Source organism: Triturus cristatus, chromosome 12 (genome assembly GCF_964204655.1).
Source record: "Triturus cristatus chromosome 12, aTriCri1.1, whole genome shotgun sequence".
In the NCBI taxonomy this organism is placed as follows: domain Eukaryota; kingdom Metazoa; phylum Chordata; class Amphibia; order Caudata; family Salamandridae; genus Triturus; species Triturus cristatus.
The window spans coordinates 70913557-70938020 of NC_140595.1; the positions used below are offsets into that span (position 1 = coordinate 70913557).

The 24464-nt window shown below is 42.0% G+C and overlaps 1 protein-coding gene across 5 annotated transcripts in view; it reads right to left on the reverse strand.

Annotated features, from left to right (window-relative positions):
- Positions 1–24464, reverse strand: part of TMPRSS9 (transmembrane serine protease 9) — a 154907-nt gene that overhangs the window by 79211 nt on the left and 51232 nt on the right. For all 5 annotated transcript variants that reach the window (XM_085639794.1, XM_085639792.1, XM_085639791.1 and 2 more), the window contains 5 exons: positions 12795–12836; positions 9363–9479; positions 7074–7245; positions 4163–4437; positions 1637–1773 (listed from right to left, as the gene is read on the reverse strand). In XM_085639794.1, the coding sequence (XP_085495920.1) occupies positions 1637–1773; positions 4163–4437; positions 7074–7245; positions 9363–9479; positions 12795–12810 (717 nt within the window). In that variant the 5' untranslated portion in view covers positions 12811–12836. The remainder of the gene's footprint in view (positions 1–1636; positions 1774–4162; positions 4438–7073; positions 7246–9362; positions 9480–12794; positions 12837–24464) is intronic.

Below are 24464 nucleotides of genomic sequence, written 5' to 3' on the forward strand. Positions count from 1 at the left end.
TATACGAGGTAATATTCGGTGCAGGTAGGGAAGGTGTTAAAATTAGGATAAAGGCAAGCAAATAATTAAGCTTATTGGTATGATAGGACGAAGATATTGAGGAAAGGTAAGGGTATGATGGAGGTAAGGATGGTGATGCAGCAGAGGCATGAAAGAAGGTGTGGTTGGGTAAACAGAAATAACTAAGATGAAGATCAAAGAGATGGGGCTAAGAAAGTGAGAAAGAAGTTACAGTGAAGGTAATTGAGAACATGGCAGGTAAGGGGGAAAAGTATGATAAAGTTAAGGGAAAAGATTCAATGAGGTGAGGGGGTTTGGTATGTTGAATGTACAGCAGAGGGTACTTTTCAGACAAGGGGGAAATCATGGGGGTAGTATGATGTAGAAAAGTGAGAGAGCATGGTGGGTGTCAAGAAGTATTAAGGTAAGCCATGAGACCTGATGGAGAAAAGGGCATAATGCGATGAAGATAAAGGCGAGAGAAACGCCAATGAAAGTGAACAAAAACTTATAAAGAAGGAAAGTAGGAATAAGGTAGTGGAAATGAGACAATCAAATTAAGCGGAGAAAATCCCCAACAATATTACATGAGAAGGTAAAGGAGAATCTGCTACATGGTCGGTAATGTTGAATTTGAAACAAAAATGTAATATTGAAGGTATGATGATGCTACTGGAGAAGGCACATGAAAAGTGTAGATGTATGGGCCGTATTATAGATAGGGTGCATGGGCCTTGTTTATGCTGTGGTGCAGCTTTAACCTGGTGCTCCAGGTGCAAATAGGGACTTGAATTACAGATAATGAGCTGCCCCCAAGGCAGATGCCAACTCACTGCTGCCCCCCAAGGCAGATGCCAACTCACAGCTGCCCCCAAGGCAGAGGCCAACTCACAGCTGCCCCCAAGGCAGATGCCAACTCACAGCTTCCCCCAAGGCAGATGCCAACTCACAGCTGCCCCCAAGGCAGATGCCAACTCACAGCTGCCCTGTGAGCAGCGCATTAGTGAAAGGCGGAGAGTCAATGTGCCACTACATCTTTCATGGTGCAGGCAGACCTCGAAATGCACCTCAAAGACGGACAGAGATCCCCATGCAGATGGGTGAAGCGAGTGATGGCACTGGCGTTCATTGAAATATCTGGGTGGAGCATGCGACTCACTTTCCCAGGTAACCCACAGGGGATACACACAAGAGTGAGACACCTCTTTGTGGCACACATTGAGCGCACCTCCTCACAGCCCTTTGCCGCTGGGTCCATAATATGGCAAGGGTGTAGAGGCAAAGTGTTTCCCTCATTTGCATGGGGCCACGCCACCATGCAAGTAAGGGAACACCTCTTTAGAATAGCGCCGGCAATGCATGTGTGTTGGTGCTATCTGTATTGCAGAACAGGCAAGTGTCTGTGTTTGCTCCTGTAATACTAGTGACAGGGCCGCTGAAAGTGGGGGCGCACGCTCATTGTGCCCCGGCGCAGTTTATATAACACGCACCTAGGTCTACATGAAGGCATGGGAAAGATAAAAGGTACAGTGAATGCAAGGGAGAGTGTACAAATTACTTTTACTTTCCATGTGTTAATGAACATGTTCCATGATGGCACACAGATCTAAAAGGCTAAAGTACCCCTTTGTCTCACCTGGCAAGAATCAACCTTTCCAGCCAGGTATCCGGCACACAGCATCTGGTCGGTGATGACATGGCTGTAGAGCTCACTGCAGAGCGTTTGGTCCAACAGTACCACAGTCGCATGCTGCAAATCCTCCGGTTTTATCGCTGATGGAAGAGGTAGAAAAGAAATACGATAAACTTTTGTAATTTTTGGAACCTCCTGGTAGTGGATCCAGTCCTTCCCCGCTGATCCACAGAAGTTAATATCCTTGGGAGACCAAAGTGCAAAATTCTACAAAATTGTCAATTTTGTGGGCTTTATTTTGGAACTCTGCATTTCTGTGTACGAGCATTACATCTGAAATTCCTATTTAGACACTTAGACCATATGAAGAGATGCAGTCTGAGATCTCTTTGGACCTTAAAGTAATGTTAAGTGAAAACTTTCAGAAACCTTCCGGTAAATGGAAATTAGGAATTTATTCTAGCCTTCATGATGTGGCAGAGCTCATAAGCGTTGTGTTCCTCCCTCCGGAACTTGAGAATCTACTGCACAGGCAATTTTGGGTTTAACTGCTCTGTGTGGTGAATTATGTACTTAAAACATTGGGTTAGTCTACAGAGGTGGCCATTGATAAACTTGTACATTGGGCTCAACAAATGAGGCAAATGACGAAAGTGATGGAAAATGAACTAAACATTTTTTTTCCTTTTTAGGGAAGCGACAATTGACAGGTATCTCTAATAGTAGTAGCACTTTATTTGGTTTCCATGCACCTTCAAAGTATACATACACAATATATCGAACTTTAAAAATGCTATTTAAAACAACAAATTGTCCAAATTATTTAAATACATCAACTTGTCCGTACAGTAAAATCAATACTACTTCAAATCCATTCCTATGTACAATTAATGCAAAAACAATCATTATGTGTGTGCATAAAAGCAAGAGAAGGACAAGTTTTTGTCACAGGTCTCATAAAAATGTAAAGGATTAAAAAGGTTTATGAAAAATGAATTGATAATCAAAATACATCTTATTTGCTACACTACTATTGTTACCATTTTACTATGCTTAAACCAGACCGCCTGTGAAAATTTACTGATAGCAAAAATAATTACAGGGGGGTATAACTTTTTTAAATTCTATATGCCACAAATATCTGGTTAAACCCAAGTCCCGACATATTGGGCGGATCCATTTACGGCGAGACCCGAAATACATTGTGAAAAGAACATTATATGTATCTTGTCTTCGCTAGCCAAGCCACAGGCTGGGCAAATGTAGAGACTGGATCCTTATTCCATTTGATAGTAAATATCTTAAAGGAAGAGTACCAAATCGAAAACTGATAAACGTTTTGCTAGGGGTGGAGAAACCGAGTCTAAAAATTCCTCAAAGAGTGAAAAGGGCTTAAAATCCCAAAACCTAATTGTCATGTATCCATTTAACTTGTTATTAACGTAACCCTGCTGAATAAGCATCCAATAGCAAGTTTTCAGGACATTAAGATCAGCTTTGCATATAGTCTTCGGGTCAACCCATTGCCTTTGCAATCCCAACCTGCTCATCCAATCAGAAACAAATTTAACCCACAGTACTGACTTGGCACTTGCAACATTTAACCCTTTAACCGTGGCGTAAAATCCGCCGCGGTGCAGGCATTTCCGGGCGTGGGCAGGGCCGTGTCGGCCAACGGACGTGCGCAGCACTACAGTGGTAGTGCTCGCGACGGCCGTTGGCTGACGAACGCATCGAACGGGTTAATAAGTCTATAAGGGAATCTTTATACTCATTTAGCTCAGGCATAAGCCATAGGTGGACCCAATACACAAGAAGCCAGGTCTGCAATTCTTTTTAGTCCTAGATCGAAATATAAAGGAATAAGAGGCAAACTAGTTGGACCAGAAACCAACCCCAGATCTTAGCACCATAGAGCTCAGGTCCTTGAGCCTTAGCACGATACACTTCAAGGGCCGGTGAGGCCGAACGTGAGCTCGTTGCTTGTGCAGTCTGATAATGGCGTTCGACCGATGTTCAATTAGCAGTGAGCTTTTACTACGTTGTCCAGTCCACTTAAAATTCTCCATTCAATTGACTCCAAGGTAATCAAAACTCTGAACCCTCTTTAAAGCTTCTCGCCAACTCGAATGACAGTTATCGCTAATGGAAAGGACTATTGATTTTCCTAAATTTTGGGGAGGTTATTTAATGAGGTTCTGTGGAGGCATTCGCAGGGCAAAAAGTGACACAAAGCATTTTATGGATATACTTTGAGTTATAAAAGGCAAGAGGAGCAATGCAAAAATGCACAGCTTCACTGAACTATCGCCCTGCTAAAGCTGCTTGGTTTCCTTCATGAGGGCGTAAAATGATAAACTTATGAAGTGGGGTTGCACTGTTAAAGGGCGAGCTAGTACTAACACGTGTTTCTCCAATGGTAGAGGTGATCTATTTACTCAACACTGCTGGCTCTATTAAGAAAAAACATTTGCACTTGTAAGCGGAGTTTAAATTCCTTTAATTATGTTAGGATCAAACATGACTTACGGTTGTCCTCGGAGAGATAGCCCCATCCAGAGATGACGCAAGACTTGCCGACAGGGAAAACATATGTGGGTGAAGGCAAGCAGATGGGCTGGATGTACTTGTTGAAGACCAGGCGGGAGTCCAGCTCCAGGACAGCCACGTCGTAATCCGCAGTGTCCGGGTTGTACAACGGGTGCTTGATGATCTGGCTGATCATGGCGGTCACCGAACTGCTATCTGTTCCGCTCATGGTAGTGGTTCCAAGGATGGCTGACCAGACTGCTGGGTCCTGAAAGCTGGAACACAAACACAAAACAAGCAACAACAGTGCATCGGTGACCTTGGGAGGGTAGATTGTTACAGACCAGCGAAAGATCTCTTAGACAAGAGCATTGCTCCACAGTCTATAGCTCGAGCAAAATCAAAACTCGATGTACAAGTAGCTCCGAGTGCTTCAGCGAAGCCACCACCACATTACCACACTAGTCACTGCCTTGAACAAGAACCGAACTGTACCTTGGTGTAATATTGGTGTTTGCCAACAACAAGATCTGCATTTCAATTATTGGGAAGTAACTGACTTGCAGGTTCCCTACAGGAAAGTGCTAGGAAGGAAAGCCTGTTGGCCAGTCAGGAAAGAATCCCTCTTAACTCGTGAACCTGAAGGAGCAGAGACTGCATAGAATGGTTTACAACTTGAATGTGTGTGCCTGTGCAGATCTTGGTGCCATCAGATAGAGCAGGTACTGACAGAAAATATTGACAAACAGCAGGACATACTTAAGAAAATTCACAGTGCCTATGGGGGCAGTCTTTGACTCCAAAAGTAATTGAAAACAACTATAAAACTTCACTTCGACTCTGAACATTGGAGACTACAGCTACCAGAAGGGGTTGGCAGGCTAGCAACATTTCACAAAATATTCAAGTGCCAATATGTTAAGAACCGTGCTGCCAGAATCCAGTGCGTCAGAACGTGGTTGGCATATTTTTAATGGGGGAGAACAATTGTAAAAATGTCTTTCGCATTATAAAGCACAGTTTCTAATAACTATAAATCCAAGAACTACAGGACCCCACCTCACTGCTTGCAGCATCACATCCCTTTTTATATAACAATCTCCATGTGTTACCAGTGGCGGCTGCTATGGCATTTAAGTGGTGAGGCAGCACTGGGGAGGGCAGCGGGGGGGGAATTATAAAAAGAAAAATGGTTATCTGCATTCTGCAGGCGGTGCTCTTCTGACCTCTGCTCCTCGATACCGGCATGCCACAGGGTCCCCTACACCAATCCAGGCACTGCTCTCATGCTGGTATTACCCAGCATTAGACCAGAGCCATGATTGGTGTGAGCACCCTAGTTAGGCGCTGACTAATGGTCTGTGACCCTCTGCTTGTTCTCCAACTGGCTGTAAAACATAGCTCTGGTGGCGGGATCGAAGTATGCATGAATGTTTGGCCTGCCTTTCACGGCCGGTCAAACTGTCATGTGCACTTGAAGCAGCATCACCACTCCTGCTCCTTCCTGCGGCTGGGTCGACATGCCGGAATGGACAGGCCCGCCCTCGGTTCAGTTGCCGATAGTGAGGAAGAAAGGAGGAAAAATAAAATGCTAATAAGTTTTGTTAATAATTTGTTTTTGATTTTTCACTGCTCAAAAGCAGTGGGGCAACGCTCCTCCACCTTAGCGGAGGAGCCAGCGCTGTGCGTTACATCACAATCATGTGACATCACAGCCCGTGACAGCACAAAAGCACTTGTTTCACCCTGGAGATTTGAGCTTAAGAACTCACAGAAACAGTTGAACCTTTTTTCAGTGTCCAATTAGTTGCAATGGTTGTTATTTTATTCTCCAAGTAATTTGATGCTCGTCCTCTCCTGGTAATGCCTTCTTTGTTACCATGCTGTGCATACAAAGATCGACTATGCAATATTTTAACGACGGCTGGCGCTATGGCTTGGTTATATATACAATGTCCCTCTCTTTCTGGGTCTTTAAAAAACATTTCATTAATTGGATTTGTAAGCGACACTGTGCTCCTTGGATTCACAATGTAGTCATTACAACTCCTAGGAGCAAGTATTGGTGCCACCTCTTGTTCAAAGTGAGAGAATGAATCTCTCTCTAAGCTAATTCAGCAGCAAATCTTATTCCCATGCCTAGGATTAGGGATAGCAAAAGACACACAATTGATGAATGGAATGCAGAACCAATCAAAACATTCACCCCCAGTCAAGAGATCTGGGTTAAATCCATCATTCTTTTGCTCACCATGCCATTCCAGTTTGAACCCAGCCATATGCAAATCAGTCTTGGCCCTGTGCCTCATGGGAACAGTCCAGCCCGAACTGCCAAGCCCAGGTCCTCCCTGGACCGGAAACAAGCATCCTAGGACCGGTTTCGGGGTTTCACCCCTCTTCAGCCAGGATAGCTTGATTCCAGTGGCACAGTGAGCTCAGGACCCACGTCTGGGCATACCTGGCGCACTTAGGGCGAGAAAGCAAAAGACACACAATTGATGGACGGAATGCAGAACCAATCAAAACATTCACCCCCAGTCAGGAGATCTGGGTTAAATCCATCATTCTTTTGCTCACCATGGATTAGGGATAAGCAAGCTGTACTAAGGGGCGGAATGTTGTGTACCACAATACTTGCCTTTACAGGCCACCATGATGTACCCGCTGTGCTGGTGCTTGGCCTACTTACTGTAAATGATAGCAACTATTAAGACTCGCCATGAAAGCTATATCACTTAATGGTTTACAGATTAACCTGCCAATTTTATGCAAATAAAAATGGAAATGTATAAAACCTTGGAAAATTCTCAGACACTAATCAATAAGCACTGGTTACAACAAGTTATGTCCTATTCTGATTTCTAAATCTAGGCATTAGGTCAAAAAAAGTTAATCATAGATGAGTACTTACTCATTGAAACAGTGTGCTGCCGACACTAGCCATTTCTCGCTGATGACCGTTGCCCCGCAGAAATGTTCATTATTCTCCCGTAGGCTGACCTGCCATGGAAACTCCCCCGATGCGGCATTGGAGCCACCTACAATTCTGCTGGCCTTCTGCAGGGCTGGCTGGGAGCCGCAGCCTAAAAGAGGGGAAGAGAACAGCACAAAACTGAGTCAGGTCACAGTAAGTCAATAAAATGGATAACACAAATATTGGTTTAAAAGGTCTGCGATAGATTCCACTTGGCTGCATTTGTATGAATACAAGAACCCACCTGGTGTCCTCTAAGCCATCTCTTACAACCGGCTGTTCTTCTTAACTCCAGAGCTAGTATTTGTTTTAGCCGAGTGCGGTCATTTATAGGAACCGCCAGTGCTGTTTTGCTTCAGGATCCATGTTAGTGTCTTGGATGGAGCGGTGAGGTCTACTGCGAAGAGCATGTCTCTCGGAAGCAGTGGCCTTAAGGACATTTGACACCTTCCTTTGCAATTATCCATTGCAGATGTAGCTAAGTTTAGATTCACCAAGAGGGGACCTTGTTAGGAGAAGCTTCACTCTTAGTAATAACAGCTTACCCCTATACCCGGAGTGGTCAAAGTAGGTCCCAGAGGGACGGATCCAGGCCGTACCTTGGTGACCGCCACAGACTATGTAAGGTAGTTTAATTTAGAACCAGAGTTAGCATTCCTATCTTACTTATATATGCTGAATATCTGGCATGGGTCCAGTCCTTATGAACCGCAGTAGATAATATGGTGCAATGCAGCTTACATGAAAGGATTACTAAAGGGCCCCAACTATTAAGATGCAAGAGGCCTGTCTTGCAGCAGGTTGTGGTACTCATGTATTTGCCTCCTGGTGAGCAACTTCAGGGCTGGTTTAACATGCCTTTGACTATTCAAAGCTGCTCCTTTTGTGTAACTGAACCAGTCTTATGTGCTTGGGCAAAGATGGCAGTGTGTGTGCTGCTGACTTGGACAGACTTGGGGCATCAGTGACTTTTTTTTCTTTCTTCGGGATATCAAATAATACCACAATTGAGAATCAGAGTGTATTCATCAACGGATATCATTGATGCAATAAGAGATGCAATAAATACTGACCTCAAGGGTACAACTACCTTCTGAATATTTGAAAGGGCAGATTGACTGAGGGTGAGTTGAGGTCATTGGTAATTTGGTTGGGGAGTTGCTTGGCTTGCCATCTGGCACAGACTAGCAGGATTCATGCCAGATGGACAGGCCCCATTCCAAAGCAATCCTAGACATTTGATCAGGACTTCAGAGAGATCAGATGTTTCACAGCAGCTTCAAATTTGATCTGACTGCCAGGCAGGGAGGTAGAAAACTCTTACTCTTGCAGACAAGTGACTGCGGGGCCGAAGCATTTAACACCAGATATCAATAGTGTATTTTGAGCAGAGGTTTTCGAGGCCACTTATATGCTCTCTCCCGCCTGTGTTCTTTTTCCATATTCCCCCCGTGTTGCGCTTTTCTTTGCTCCCGACCTGTGCTCTCTGCATTGCTTCCCCACCACACACTGTGTTGTTTCCTACCACCCCGCCTTGCTTTCCCCACTGCTTTTTTTGTCTTTATTTACTGATCCAACTCGGTTCAGTAAATAAAAAAGTTAAAAATAAGACTTGCGTCATTTTGTAGGTGCGCGTGCCTGCAAATTATGCAGGCGGCCGAGTCCAGTGCGGTCAAAGTCGTGACCTATTGCCTTTGCCAATGCTGGTTTCAAATTACTGCTCAAATTAATGCAGTTGTAAACTCATAAAAAACAAGTACATTCCAAAATTCCAGAAACTTTCCCTGTTATTCTACAATGTATTCCCAGGTTCCATTAAATATGGGATAGCCAATTGTTTTTGCATAGACAACAGGTTCACAATACATCCTGGGGCTTTTGAGAAGAAATGAAAACTCTTTCCACAGTCTGCATTCACCTGTCCCTCAGCTCCACCTACCAATAAGATAAATTAACCGAATAGTGACATGCATGTTGCACTTCATCCTACCAAATACAGCCAGATGGGGGCTATGGCCTGCCTAAGGTATTACAACTCTCAAATGAAAAAGGCTTCACTTCATGGCCATGGACACCTCAAATAAGTAATAAAGCATGTCTGACTATACCCAAGTATCAGGAAACAGAAGTGCTTGAACTCAGCCTCTCAGGGCACTTGCACTTAAACATATACATGTCTATCATCCCATCAGAGTTGTGGCCACCTATTTTATTCAAAATACTTACTGCAGTCCGCCTCGTCGGAGCCATCAGAGCAGTCCTCTGCACCGTCGCACTCTGGGTTCTCTTTTGTGAGACACTGGCCATTGTGACAGCTGTACACCTGTGCAGGGCAACCACCTGCTATAGAAATGGAAATCAGTTATTACAGATACTCCTGTTCAATCAGATGCACGGAAACTCTTGTGTCGCGTGGCTACAGTGTTCTAGCTTTCAGGACCTGCGTAATATCAGAGCGGATGCTGTACTGACCACATATACTAGGACAGGAGTCTACCGATGGTCAAGAAGTCTGGATCAAAGTCAGTTTGAGGAAAACCTCGGACTAGGAAAATGAGTTCGATTTAGATCCATTGTCTGCAAACGAATCATATGTGGATCTCTGGGAAACCGTGCATTGACTGGTCATCATGGACCTAGGTTCCGAATGAAGGACCTTGTTCCTTGGCTTTACCAAAGTTTCACTCACTCTCTAGAGTAGACTGCAATTTCATTTCTCCAGCCATCAAATGAATGTTATGTTTAAAACACACAACAATGGAATGTTCAAGCAGAGCAGGCCCCTTGAGAACAAGTACAGACACCCTTTACCTTCAAGGACCTTAAGTACAGCGTAATTTTGATCCCACCTTAATACGTCACAAATACATAATATAAACGTGCACTTAGCATGTTTCCTGTGTGGCCTAATGACACTAATATTATATGTTGCACTTGACATAATTTTTGAAGTGTATTACAGAATTCATACCTGTGTGCCTAAACTCATTAAACAAGATTTATTGTTTAGGTGATTGAACAGAAACCACCCTCACATATATAGAATGCGCTTACTCTAGAAACGATAATGGATTGATGTACTGTGTGCACTAATGTTACACGTATACTTCATATAAAATGTAGTTCTTAGTGATACTTACACGAGGATTATTAAAGAGTTACCGTATGACACATGCAATATGAATCTAACGTACTGACAAAAGTTATATTCATTTGTGTTTATACGAACACGCCCATGTTATATGTGCACTATTGATTAAATAAGTTTAACTTGCCTTTACTAGGCCTCTTTTCCATTCTGCATAAGATAATGGTTTCCATTTCTGCTGACATGACTTTTCCCATGCAGGGATTCACACGCATTCTTAGTTTGAGAATGGATACAATAAAATATTAGCGAAAGAGAGAGAGCCTGAGAAGAAGACCTTGACGAAAGAACATGGAGAGCGCGTAAACTGAAGAGTCCGATTCAGCAATGTTACCACACGGGTTTGGTGGAGCAAGGACGATGATGTTCCCATGTTCAGCGTGGGATATCTTGACAATGTTTTAGTTTATAACGCGAGAATGGAAAAGGACAGTGAAACCCCTGATGATGCGAACAGAGGGATGCTACCCGAGTGATTTTAGTGTGAATAACTGCAGTCTATACTGTCTGATACGTGAGCACTTTGCCTTGGACTTTGAGAGGTTTAGACCTCTATGCTTATTCCCTTTGATTCTTGCGGAGAGCAGCTTAGGCTAATACTCAAAAATGTCCCTAACCCAAAAAGACTGTTGACCGAGCTTCTGCAATGCCGACACCTTTCTATACTTAATTTTTGTCATTTCCCGTTCTTCCCTAGTTGTTTCTATTTTTCTGCAGTTCCCTAAACTTTGAGATTCTTTAAAGAATCAACCATCCTCTTAGTTGGGACTTTTCCTTAGACAATTCTAGATTTACTCATGCATAGAAGAGAGGACCTAAAACTCTTCTCTGAACACCAGATTCTAATGTTTATCTTTGGTGTTGCTGTGACTGAAATTCTTGTTTGTTTAATGCCGGTACGCTTAAACTCCTTTAGGAGGTCAGGGTTCCCAGTTTTTCTGTATCTTTAGAGCATGGTGCTGAGGTTTGTGTACCTTAACTTGATTGCAAACTTGTGATAAACCTTCTTAACCTTAGTTACAGATTTCTGGACCTTACTGTGTAGCCAAACAGGTTACACTGTTAATTGAAATTGATTGATGAAAAAGACCCACCGGACGTTGAATGGTAAGAGGGTAGGCCCAATACGCTGCATCACCTTTCCTGCAGCACCCTGATAGGCAGATAAGGTGCTTAATTTGTGCCGGTTGCTGCTAGTGGTGGGTATATGCAGTAAATTCTAGGAACCAAAACCTATTTTTGATCACACCGACTCGGATTGCGAAACAGAACTGGAGAAAGAAGAAGGAAGAGAAAGATAGAACAGCAGCAATGGGAGAAAACAGGGTTAAAAAGAACTAAAAGGGTGCAGTAGAGAGACAGGAATTGTAGGGTGCTGGAAGGAGGAGGCGGACTCAAGAAGGTGCAACTTTGGGTATCTGGCAACAGCACATTCACCAGCACTATTGGTACTAAAAAAAACAACCTTTGACTGGCTGCATTTATTATTTATTTTTTCTTCCACACATTAAACAGTGGACAAAAGTAAAATATGTATTGCAGACATCTACCTGCATTATGCACGATGACACATTTTGCTAAGTACGACCTTAACAAAAAGATGAAACCTTGGCCCCCAATGAAACACTGAATATTGCAAGTCCTATAAACCTCTGAAAAGCGCCAACACTACTAGAACTTGCTTGGCCATTGCCGATCATTCAAACTCCTGAAGTCTGTGGCAAGTAACAGTTTTTATTAGCAAAGATGCTACTCAACCTAGCGGGGTTACGTATTCTTCTTATAGTACTTGACAAATGTAGTCATAAACGTCTCAACAGCAAATATGTGCATTCTGAATATTCTTCATGGCCCTCTTTATTGGTGTCAAGCTCAGAAATTTATGCCACTGGCAGAGGAGTATTGAAACATATGGGACACCCCAGCCCCACCACCTCCGCACACCTTCGACAGAAATAAGACGGACAAATGTCAGTCGTTATATGCCATAAACATCTTGAGTACAAGATCTCAGTGCTAGGGGTTTCCATGGTATAAACAGGAATTGGGTCGCGGGTGCGGACCACAGCGCTGCGGGGCTTTGCTGGACTGATGCAGTTCTTTGTGTATCTTTACTGCATCATTTTAGAGTCATTTGTATAGTAAATGGCCACTTGTGAAATCTAGCACAGTTGGAACATTTGTTGTTCAGCATTTGATGCTCTTGATTAAGTTTGAAATCAAATCCTGCCCCGCTTTCAGCGGTATCCATCCAATCAGGCATCATGGGTTTCCATATCTTAAAACATGAGACAAGTACCTCTTTTCCAGAGTACCCCCAAAGACAATAAGATACCAAATTTGTTAGCTCAGGCCTAGTTTATAAGCTTCTGCCCAGAAACGCAGTATGAAGTCATAAGGTGTTCCTAAACACTCGGCACTCAGGTAGCCTAGACTAATTATTTTAGGATGAAACTTCAGAAAATGCCTATACGGTTTCATGTATTTTATGGGGTACAAAAGCAACTTACCATACTTTAGGGCCATCGGGAAAACAGCGACGCTACTCGAATCTACAAAGAATACAAAAATCATAGTTTAGTCACTAAAAAAAGCACATGATGTGCATGGCATAGCTTTTATAAAATGTGTATGTGGTGTTGCATACAGCACAGACCTTGCTGCATGTTAACATGATTACAGCCTGCGTAGAGAGTGTGCTAGTGTATAGTACAATAATTTAGGGCCTAAAAGACAGGCTTGTCCAATAGTAACATATTTCTCAGCTTTTAAAATTATGTGTGCATATATATGTCTCTAGCTGACAGTAATAAGCCAGAGAAGGGATTTCCCACACTCTGCACCCTTGGCTTTGCAAAGATAAATGGCCTTGCTCAGTTCCATATCACAGGGACTGACGAGATATAACAGCAGCAGCTTCTGTGGGCTTCCTGAAATCTTAACAAGAGTGTTGTCATTAGCTCAGTGTATGTGAAGCACGAGGCCAGCATGAGCAGACCCATCCCTGCTTCATAGACTGCCAAATTAAGTCAATATAAAAAATGTATTGTGAATTGCTGCAGGTCAAGGCAGGTAAATTTTGTGCTAGAGGGATACGGAGAGGATTATCCGATTCAGCCATTTTGTCGCAAAGGTATGACGGTTTCGACACGACTTATCATTGATATTCTAGAATAAACTACGCTGTGCATCAACTTATTTTAACTTAGGTAGGGATAAGACTGATTCTTTAGAGGTGTAGCATGCGTGATGAAATAGGATTGGGGTACATTTAGTTCATACTTTTATTCATATTGTTTACTATGCTTATAATAATCATGAAAATAATGCTTACAATATTAGTCTTTTTTTAAATACCCAGTCCTTGTGTGGATTTTGGGGTTTGTAGCTGGGCTCTCCCTATTCACCTGCAGATAAGAGATTCTCTAACAAGTTTGTCTAACTCTTAAAAACTCTCTTCTCATGAGCATAAGTTTTTTTGAGGGGTGAGATGCATCTCCTAGTTTTCTTTTTCTCTGAAAAGGTTGAGGTTCCTTTTGGGGTTTAGGAGAGTTGCTGGGTGTTACATCCAATATTTCAGAGAACACAACACACAAGAGTATTCAGGGACATCATAGGTGGCATAGATAAGGATGTTTAGAACCAACTAACTCATATCGGGACTAACCCCATTTTCACGAATTTCAAGAGACAGCTAAAATAATTTCTCCTCAAATGTCATCACTATACCTCTGGACAATAACCACACAACGTTTTTTTTCCCCTCGAAGTGTGTAACCTCCAGTATCTAGATGTATCATTGTACTTTACTTTTAATGCTTCTATACATGTATGCTGTTGTAAAGCGCTCCGATACCCCTCGGGTCGTGTAAGCGCTATATAAAACTCTTAAAATAAATAAATAATGCAGACACTGCTGAAGACTCCGGTAATGCAAATTCGTCCGCTTTGGGGAAAACAATATCCTTAGAGTAGAGAGGCATACGAGACTGCCAAAAATTCATGACAGCCCTCCTAGAGCTCTAGTATGAGTCACCTGGGGTGGCAATACTAGACTGACAGGGCAGATACTGGGTGGTATCCCCATTACATAAGTAGATCCTTGAAACTGTATACCAGCCTTTGTTGAAAAATAAAGACTTACTACTCATCAGGGGTGATTACATAGAGGATTGAATAAGTAAGATATAATTTTATGATATGTTATCAGAATTTGTATACCCTATTTCGCGTGTTTGTATGCTGTCCTGACACACCTTGGTTTTTGTAATGGCCAGAGAGAGGGTAGTTAGGTATCTGAGTCTTAGAATCTGGGTAATGATTGGCTGGGATTTCTAGAATCTAGTTTAACTTCGCTCAACATGAACAGTGCAGTGTTTCCAGATTCAATGAAATTTCCACCTGCATCCAGTGTTTAATTGGTGTGCGAATAGGTCAACATTACTCGTTTTTGGAGATGAAACTTATTTTTAATCTTCCACCTTTATAGCAGAGCAAGAGAATGAAAAGGCAGAAAGGATGCATAGAAATATAGGAAAGTACTGGTAAAGCAATAAAGCAACAAGATGAAAAAGGACCTTCAAAAGAGAGTTAGAGAAAGGAAGTGTAGGGTGTTTTAAGAAAGAGGCCATCGATTAAATCAAGAGTAGACAGCCTTGGAATTTGAAAGCCACACATTTGGCACGGCTGGTAGCGGGTTTTAGAAAAACTTTGTGCACCTGCATTTATTTTCCGAGAAATTAAGCCCTCCCTGCTTTCCAAAAAAATCTAAGATTTAGAGGCCTACTCTGTGGCTTGTGTTTTACTCTTTTTTTTATATGAAATCTTATTCATACAGGTATTGCTAGTATATGTCATCTTTGTAGCACTTGGATTTTCAGATTTCAAAACAAACCGTTACTCAGGCCTTAAGAACTAAGATGGGTCAAGTAAGTTGTGAGATGTTAGCAGCTGAAGACCCTTTCCTTCAAGCCTCACTTCTTACCACCATCAGTTATCACTTTATTTCTTTATTTCTAGGAGTTTGAACAGCTTTGAGGTGAGTAAAGCACTGCCCCACCCAATTCATAATAAAACAAAACAGAATTAGTAACAAGCCTGTGTGCCAAATACTAATGATCAGGAAACATTTCCTTCTGCCCGTTTGTATCTACCCGGCATGTATGCTCAGTGTGCGTCCTACCAGGATATCAAAATTGAAAAATAGTGCTACAAAAATGCCAGACAGAACAGAGAAACAAACAAATACTGGGAATGTAAGTATATAGGGTAAGAATCTTTTTCCTATACTAACTCCACATATATGCACTTTGTCGATATAGATACATATATATAAACTATAAGGAAGTCATAGGGTGACAACCCATTGATGAAACTCGTGTTGGCTGGCAGAAGAAATCAAATAAAAAGAAAAGACTAAAGGGTACAAGAAAACTGTGTTTATATGAAATTGTGTGTGCTAGGAGACATGTTCTTATTTTGTTTCATACTGGATGCAGGGTTGATATCCTTTCTCCTTTAGCACCACACTAATATAACACGCTAGAATAACTGTGTCTACTGTGTCGCTAAGCGCAGTATCACCTTGAATCTCCCCAGTATAATCATTTCAACTATATACACACCTTCACAATATTATGGTACAGACAGATATCTGTGTTTTTTGAAACAAAACCTTTTTGGATATTCTGACATACGACTCAGTAGCTTGTACAGCTGTAGAACAATTATATTTTTGATTGACTTCTCAAAAAATAAAATAATAGCATATAAAAATCATAATTAGATGAGTGAAATTGTGTAATGTTTTCACAAAATGTTCAGAAATTATGCATGTAGGAATGAACTTTCTTTTACAGTAAACTGAGTTACATTTTCTATGAGAGGTCACACAGTGATAAATATTTTGAATGAAATAGACATGAATCTGGTTTGAGCAGAATATATCTCAGCAAGATATTTTCTGCATGAACCAGGTTGTCTGCAATCTTAAAATATTGCCCCACCTGATCATAATACATTTACAGCAACTAAACAATTAATGAACTGGAAGGTGAATGCTTCCTTACTTTTGTCATCATGTTACAAATTAACCAGCTGCAAGTGGAAGCCTCCAAACTGGTCAGATGACCAACAAGGTGTTATTTGCCACTACCCTCAAGAGACGAATAATTTGCAATATAGAATGAAGAGATTCCGGTTTAGCGCAAGAAAGTATACAAAATCGTCTTAGTTTCTTCTGTCCAGGCACCAGTTAATCAAAACGCAGGTATCGGAACAATTCTTACTCATATTTATTACTTAATGTGGGACATTATTACATAGTTGGGTTTTTAATGTGTATTTTCCCATAGGTAAGAGTATAATGTAATTAATTGCATAATGTGAAATATTGTTACTTTAGTTGATGCTCTTGTTCTCTACACTTTCAGTTACCTCGGTCTCTTTTCTCTACTCTTTCCTTCCCTTTTTTATTTTAGTTATATAGTTAATTATACTTTGTTGGTTTATAAACCTATTTTGCTGAAACTAGAAAAATGGTTTATGTATTACTGCACCTTGATTTTTTTTTATTGCTGTAGGTTTATTTTGCATATCCATTGTCATTCGCTTTTCATTATGTTAATTTAATGCTTTATTTTTTCTTTTTAATATGTAATGAAGTTAGTATTATCAATATTTACTACAGCTTTTTAAAATTGATAAAAAAATGTAAAAGATAGGACATTTTAATATATTATCCAACTCAATTAGACCCACAACCATAATAAGAGGATAAAGGTATTTTTTCTCATATACTTGTTAATAAATACAGCTCATTTAAAATATATCCATCTCATATCAACCCGCCACTTTAATAAATTAAGAACATAAAAGTTTTACCAACCTTCTGACTGCTAAATGGACCTTTCTTAAGTTTCCGATACCACTTTAAAAAAATCTTATTATGAATCTGAGAGCGATAAAAGAGTTGACAAAATGGTCAAGGGAATAATATGCAGCTGGTGCAACAAAGGAATAGCGAAGGCTCTTTAAACCTGGCCTTTTCCATGTCACCACTGACTGGCTCTCATTTCCCATGGCCGAAGAGACAAGGAGACCACAGAGAGGGAGCCACCAGGCTCCCTGAAAAGGAATGGAAAGTGGGATGACAAAAGACTTCTGGAAAGAGAGGTTGTGTTTCACTCTACAAAGAGAACGGAGTAGGGAAGGGGTTAGCTGGACAAAAAGGCCAGGCCATGAAATGCTGGGGGAAGCTCTGTTAATTCAATGGCTTCCCGCTATCTGTCCGCAGGTGCTCTGATCCTATCCAGAAGAAACCGCAGGTAACTTTAGCTTTATTTAAAGTGGTACGGCTACCGAAACTTCACGCAAGAATAGAATTGTTATTTCACCGCAACATTAGGATTCCAGTACGAGTAACGTCTGTCCTGCAGAGGCGCATACTTCAGCATGTCGTCTGGCATTGGAAGGACACTTAACAGTGTTAAGAGTATCATTTTCATAGTCTCAGATTCTCATTCACATTGGAAGGAAGTGCCTGGATTTTAATTCTGCTTGTTGCATGGTATTATCTTGTATTCATTTTGCAGACTGACCTGATAAAAGGCAACTAATTCCTTACTATGGACTAAATAAAGCTACAGATGTTATTAAAGGTGAATACTGATTTCTGCATTAACCTGTGATTGGCATTGCATCAGAGAAGGGTGCCAATCCTTCTCCTATCAACCCGTAACGACAATTAATGTTTGGGACTAACAGGATGATACTGTCCATGCAATTGCTCAGAAAAGATGCAGGTGCAGAGAGAAACACTATCAAAAAAGCTGTGGAAAGCCACAACCATCCTGTAATGCAGAAAATGGCTCAGAGGAGTCAGTAATGCCTAGAAAAAGTCTGCTCAACATCAATTCAGGTGCTTTTCAAATTACAGCTGGCTGAACAACTCAAGAACTTGAAGGGCCCCACCTCACCCACCATCAGCCCCAAAATGGAATGATCTATCAAAGAGCCCAAATGTCAGTGGTTTGACACCTGGTAATTCTAAGGAAACTACCAGTCCAAAATACTTTGTGAGGAAACTAGTTTTCCATTAGTTGCAATACTAAATTCTACAAATCAGTGCCCATAGGCGTGATATCGCTGGTTCTACGAATATATTATGTATGTGGTCTTTTAGCATTCAAGGTGGGTACACACTTCCCAGCCAGATGGGATGAGTTTGGCCAGATGCCAATACAGAAAAAGACGTTCACCGCCTTTTCCATGTTGCAGGGAATTACTATTTCGCTCTAGAACAACCCCTCTTAAAATGTTTATTTTTGCTTATGCAGGTGTACAGGTAGTCATTGCATCTGGAACTTCAGCACTCTACAAAGGATCACCAACTTCACACCCCACCACTAATGCTCCAGATGTTCCAAGCACCCTCTCCACAGGAACATTGCAGAGTTGCATATCAATGTCCAGAAACACCCTAACACCTGGAACCGGTTTGAAGATTTGCTATTATATCAATTAAAACCACTTTTGCAGCATCAATGGCTTGTTGTCAACATTTGCTTTAAAGTAGTGACTTAATGTCTCCCTAGTGAGGGCTCTTTAAGCAGTACTGTTTATCTGCCAGTAGTCACTTCTGTTCATAGATCGGGTACTACAACCACGCTCAATGTCATTGGGGAGTGGTCGTAAAGGATGGTGGAACCTCTTGAAGTGTCCAACACTGTAGAGCCCAAAGTGCCATCAGCTAGAATGTAGTCTTTTCTCATGAAGGTTCTATGTATGTTACAAAAAGTTTAGTTTTTTAAGGTAAAGGACAAGCTTCATGTACAAATGATAGACACCCCCATTGTTTTCTTAGGTTCTTGAATAAGCCAATGCTTAAGATCATAACCATCACCAAAGACAGAATTACCCATGAGAATGTGACTAAACTAAATTAGTGGTAGCTGGATGCAGAGAGTGATTATTGCTATTCAAGTGTTGTAATCATAGTTCAGTGTTTCGAGCTTCAATTATTCCAATCCAAATCAAAAAGATGTACCAATGCACAGACCGAACATACATGTTCAGTTGCCCAAGTATTTGTTTACTACTTCCACCATCTTCAACCCACAGGTATTGGCAAACCCAACATGTCTGATTTCTGTGTGTGAAACAGCATTTGTCCATGGAGCACGTGTAGTGTCGTGTAAATAAAGAATGATAGAACTATTTTGGATCCTGATGGACTCCATAGACCTGTGATGTAAGCAGGAAGGGTAATGAAGTGAATGAAGATTTAGAACGTCGAGTACCTGCTTTCACGCTGAAGAATAATGACGTGTATAACTGCTCTCCGTGAGTGGTGTAATCATTGGCACGTGCCCGGGCTGGGTAGGACACTACAACTGACGACGAGTATAGGATAAGAACAATTGTTACTTACCTGTAAACAGGTGGTTCTCCAGTATTGGTGTCTTTCATAGATTCACATGCTTGAATATTCCCCGTCGTCGGAGTGGGAGTCCCACGGTAAATAAAATAGCAATATATATAGTCATAATATACCTAAATAATCCCATAAATAGAGCTATGTAGGTGTAAAAACACCAAGACTGTACCTATATGAAATCTCCATAGGGAAACATGGAGAGAGAAAAAAGACATTTGCAGTCTATCTCTGTCATTATCTTGGTCCAAACTACAGCCAATCAGGCGTCAGCACCTCTCCAGAACCTTCTCCTCAGAGTTCCTGACCTCAGATTTTCGTAGCACCAAAGTGTATGCATAGTTTATGAGGAGGAAAAAGCCTCTGAAGGGAGGAGGGAGGGTCGCATGTGAATCTATGAAAGACACCAATACTGGAGAACCACCTGTTTACAGGTAAGTAACAATTGTTCTTCTCCAGTATTGGGGTGTCTTTCATAGATTCACATGCTTGAATATGAATAGAAAGCAGTAACCATATTATTGTTTCCATAATGACATCAACATGAGATCGCAATGATCATAACCTTCTTATAAAAAACATCATATATATATATATATATATATATATATATATATATATATATATATATATATATATATATATATACCTATATCTGTTGACATACAGCATGTATCTAAATGCAATGAATAATATTGAACAGTAAATGGAAACAATATGGAGGCGGGAGGAAGAGGCTCACCTTATTTAAAAAGATTGCGCAGCACTGCCTGTCCCACTGCAGCATCCTCCTCGCTTAAAGCCGCCAAGCAGTAGTGCTTAGTAAACGTGTGTCTGGTCAACCACGTAGCTGCTCTGCAGATGTGTTGCAAAGGTACTCCAGCAAATAAGGCGGTAGATGATGATACTGCCCTAGTGGTGTGTGCTCTCACTGAAGACTGCAGTGGTTTGTTTGCCTTTTGATGGCAGAAGACAATAGCCGTCGAAATCCAGCGTGCAATCGTCGGTTTAGTAACCTGACGTCCTTTATGACAGCGTCCATACGCTATAAAAAGCTGATCGGATTTTCGAAACGAAGCTGTCCTGCTGATGTAGAACTTCAAACATCGTTTCACATCCAAAGAATGCAACCTTTGCTCCGCAGGTGTCTGAGGATTAGCAAAGAAAGTCTTTAATATGACTGGCTCGTTAATATGAAAATCAGAAGGCACCTTGGGTAGGAATGATGGATTGGTACGCAACACTACAGCATCCGGTTTGAACTGCAGGAAAGGAGGTTTGATGGTAAAAGCATGGATGTCACTGACACGACGTGAAGACGTTAGTGCCAAAAGTAGGGCCACTTTCCAAGTTAGATGTTTTAATTCGGCCTTGTGAATGGGCTCGAACGGTGGTCTCATCAATTGCGCTAACACAACGTTAAGATGCCACAACGGAGGAAGACGCCGAATTGGCGGAAATTTTCGGAATAAGCCTTTAAAGAATTGGCGGATTATTCTTGAGGAACAAAGGGAATTTGAGCCATCCTGTCGGAAACGGGAAATCGCTGCTAGGAAAACCCGTAAAGTTGCATGGGATAGTCCGGAACTAGCCAAGTGCAAGAAGAAAGGTAGTAACTGGTGTGCCGTGGAATGTATTGGGTGGATTCCGTTAGAAGCACACCAGTGGCAGAATCTTTTCCATTTCAACTTGTACGTCTTGACTGTAGAGGGTGCTCTTGCCTGGGCCAAAATGTCCCTACAATCCTGCGGGATGTCTAGATGGGCGAACTCATGGTGTTCAGGTTCCATGCCGATAAACTCAGTGAGGAAGGATTCGGATGACAAATTCTCCCTTCGCTCATCGTGAGCAGATCTGTCCGAGACTGCAGGAGGATTGGTTGGCATTGGGACAGCAGGAGCAGTTCTGAGAACCATGCCTGTCGGGGCGAACGTGGGGCTATTAGAATCAGGTGGCAAGGTTGTCTCTTCATCTTCCAAAGGACCCGAGGTATGAGGGGAATTGGAGGAAAAGCGTACGCAAATAGATTGCACCAGTTCATCAAAAGGGCATTTCCCTGTGACCCTTTGTGGGGATGCCAGCTTGCATAATCTCGGCATTTTCGGTTCTCCGGCGTAGCAAAGAGATCCAGCCGTGGACGACCTCATTGTTGGAATATCCTCTCTAGAGTTGGTTGGTGTAATTCCCATTCGTGGGTCGATGAGGAGGACCTGCTCAGGGAATCCGCTAGGACATTGGATATTCCAATGGAGGCAAATCAACACCAAACAAATTCTATTGCCATCAAAATCATCGCCAAAGAGTTCCTCAGTGTCTGTTTCAAGTGAAAGTGACAATGATAATTGTGCAATGTCGATGTTTACTTCAGAGAGGCATGCACATGTGGGACTAGTCGAATGTGAGAAAAAACATAGATGAAAGCAAGACGGACATGAAAAAGCATCAAAGACATAAAAATATTGAACGAAGATTACCCTGAAGATAAATGGGTTTCGATAACTTTTTATTATTGATAGCGGTGCGCCAATAAACATTATACCAGAGGATATATATCAATAATTTTCTCCATTACCACAACTTATGCAATCAAAAACTAAAGTATATACATGCACTGCATTGCCACCTTTAAAATGGCAAGGTTCAGTTGTAGCTATGTTGAAACACAAGTAAACAGTGGTACATGTGTCTATTCATGTAATTCAGGGTACAGCTTCAAGTGCCTCTCCGCTCAGTTTTAACACCGCTGCTGATATGGGACTGATATCAGACAACTACAATATGAATGCTCATCATGAAATAGTAAGTCGATTTCCTTTATTATTTCGTGGGTTAGGAAAGCTCAAGACTATGAAAGTATAGTTACATATAAGTGAGGATGTTCGTCCTGTTGCCCAAAGACACAGACTAGTTGCATTTCACTTGCAGGAAGCTGTTGAAAGAGAATTTCATTCGTAGCTCAGATACAATATCATTGAACACTCCACTGGTTCAACGCCATGGGTTCTCCCATGGTAGCACTGCCTAAAAGAGACAATGAAGAAACTGTATGCATTTGACATGCATTGGGCCAACAAGGTCATCGAGAGAGAATGACATCGAGGCCTGCACATTGATGATGTGATAACTCAATTGAATGGTGCAACGTTTTTCCCTCGACTCGACTTACAGGATATCACCAGTTGGAACTTGAAGTGAATTGCAGGTACATTATAACCTTCTCTACTCACATTGATCTGTTTCGCTATAAGCGACTGAGTTTTGTGTATCCTCTGATGCAGAACTTTTCCAAGACGCCATTCGACGTATCATACAGCCTGTTGTAAATGCCTTCAACTATAGTGATGAAATATTAGTCTTCACAGCGACTTAGAAAGAGCATGGCAAAACCTCTCATGCAAGTATGTTTGCTAAATGATGCTGGTTTGACTTTGAATGCTGACAAATGTTAATTCCATAAGACAAAATTGAAATTCTTTGGCCATATATTTTCTGAGGGGGTATGGCACCTGACCCAGCTAAAGTGCAAGCGCTATCTACTGCTAATCCACCTCAGGCCATTTCTATGTTACGTTCATTCCTTGGAATGGCCAGTTACTGTTCTAGATACATACAAGACTTTGCAACGGTCAGTGCACCATTACGAGTACTGATGAAAAAGAATGTTGTGTTTCAGTGGTCACAGTAGTGTGAGGAAAGTTTCAAGAGAATCAAGCAAGCCGTCGAGAACGCCAATAAAATGACCTACTTTGATCCCAAGCTATATACAGAGGTTGTAGTTGATGCTGGCTCTGCCGGGTTAGGTGCAACCCTTGCACAGCACAATGGACAGCCTAATGATCTATCCCTTATACCAGTCAGAATCGATTTTGGTGAAGCACAGAGCATGTGCATTGTATTCAGTGCTCCCTGAGCAAAACGGATCGTTTTTTGTGATTTTTAATTAATTTTAAAACTGTGTGATTTTCATGTTGTAAATGCACTCAGCATACCTCTGATACACTTGCACGCATTTTCGCCCATCTATCACGGCGCTAGCTGCCGTTAGAGCTTCAAACCGGGCTCAGGCTTCTCTGCACTCGGCGGCCATCTTGAGTGGGGGCTAGAGTGGTGGGAGCGCTCTAGTGTACCACATATTAGGAAACAGTGTTCCACCGCGCTAGCGGTCGCGTTTGCGGGGGCGCCGTCGCTGCGCCGGAGTCTCGCCTGAGTCAGCCCGTCTGCGCCCGTCAGCGTCCCGGAAGCGCTCGGGAACGTTTTCTGGTGGGTTCCTTTTAGCTCTTGGCTCGATGTACACTAGAGATGATCTTCTGTCTTACAATGTACACACTGCTCCAGGTCAGCGAGCTATCCCCTACTCTGCTGGGGATATTACTAAGTGCCCCACGTGTGGGTGGATGCCGGACCCCACAATTCCCTGTCCGGGCAAGCTCCCTCTTTTAGGTACTAACTGCGCCTTGTTAAATACTAGGTCTCTTCCTCAGCACGCTCTCGACATATATAATCTCTTAACACAAGATGACATAGATTGTCTCTTTCTCACAGAAACATGGCTCGGTGAGGGCTCGGAACCTGATCTGGCTATTGCCATCCCTCCCTCATATGCTATTTTCCGTCGAGACAGATGCAAGGGAAGGGGAGGCGGAGTGGCACTTATCATTAAAAGGCACATTCCTTGTACCATCTTGTCGACGGATGATTTACCAGACTGTGAAATCTTTGCCTTCTCCCTGGCCCTATCCCCCCATCA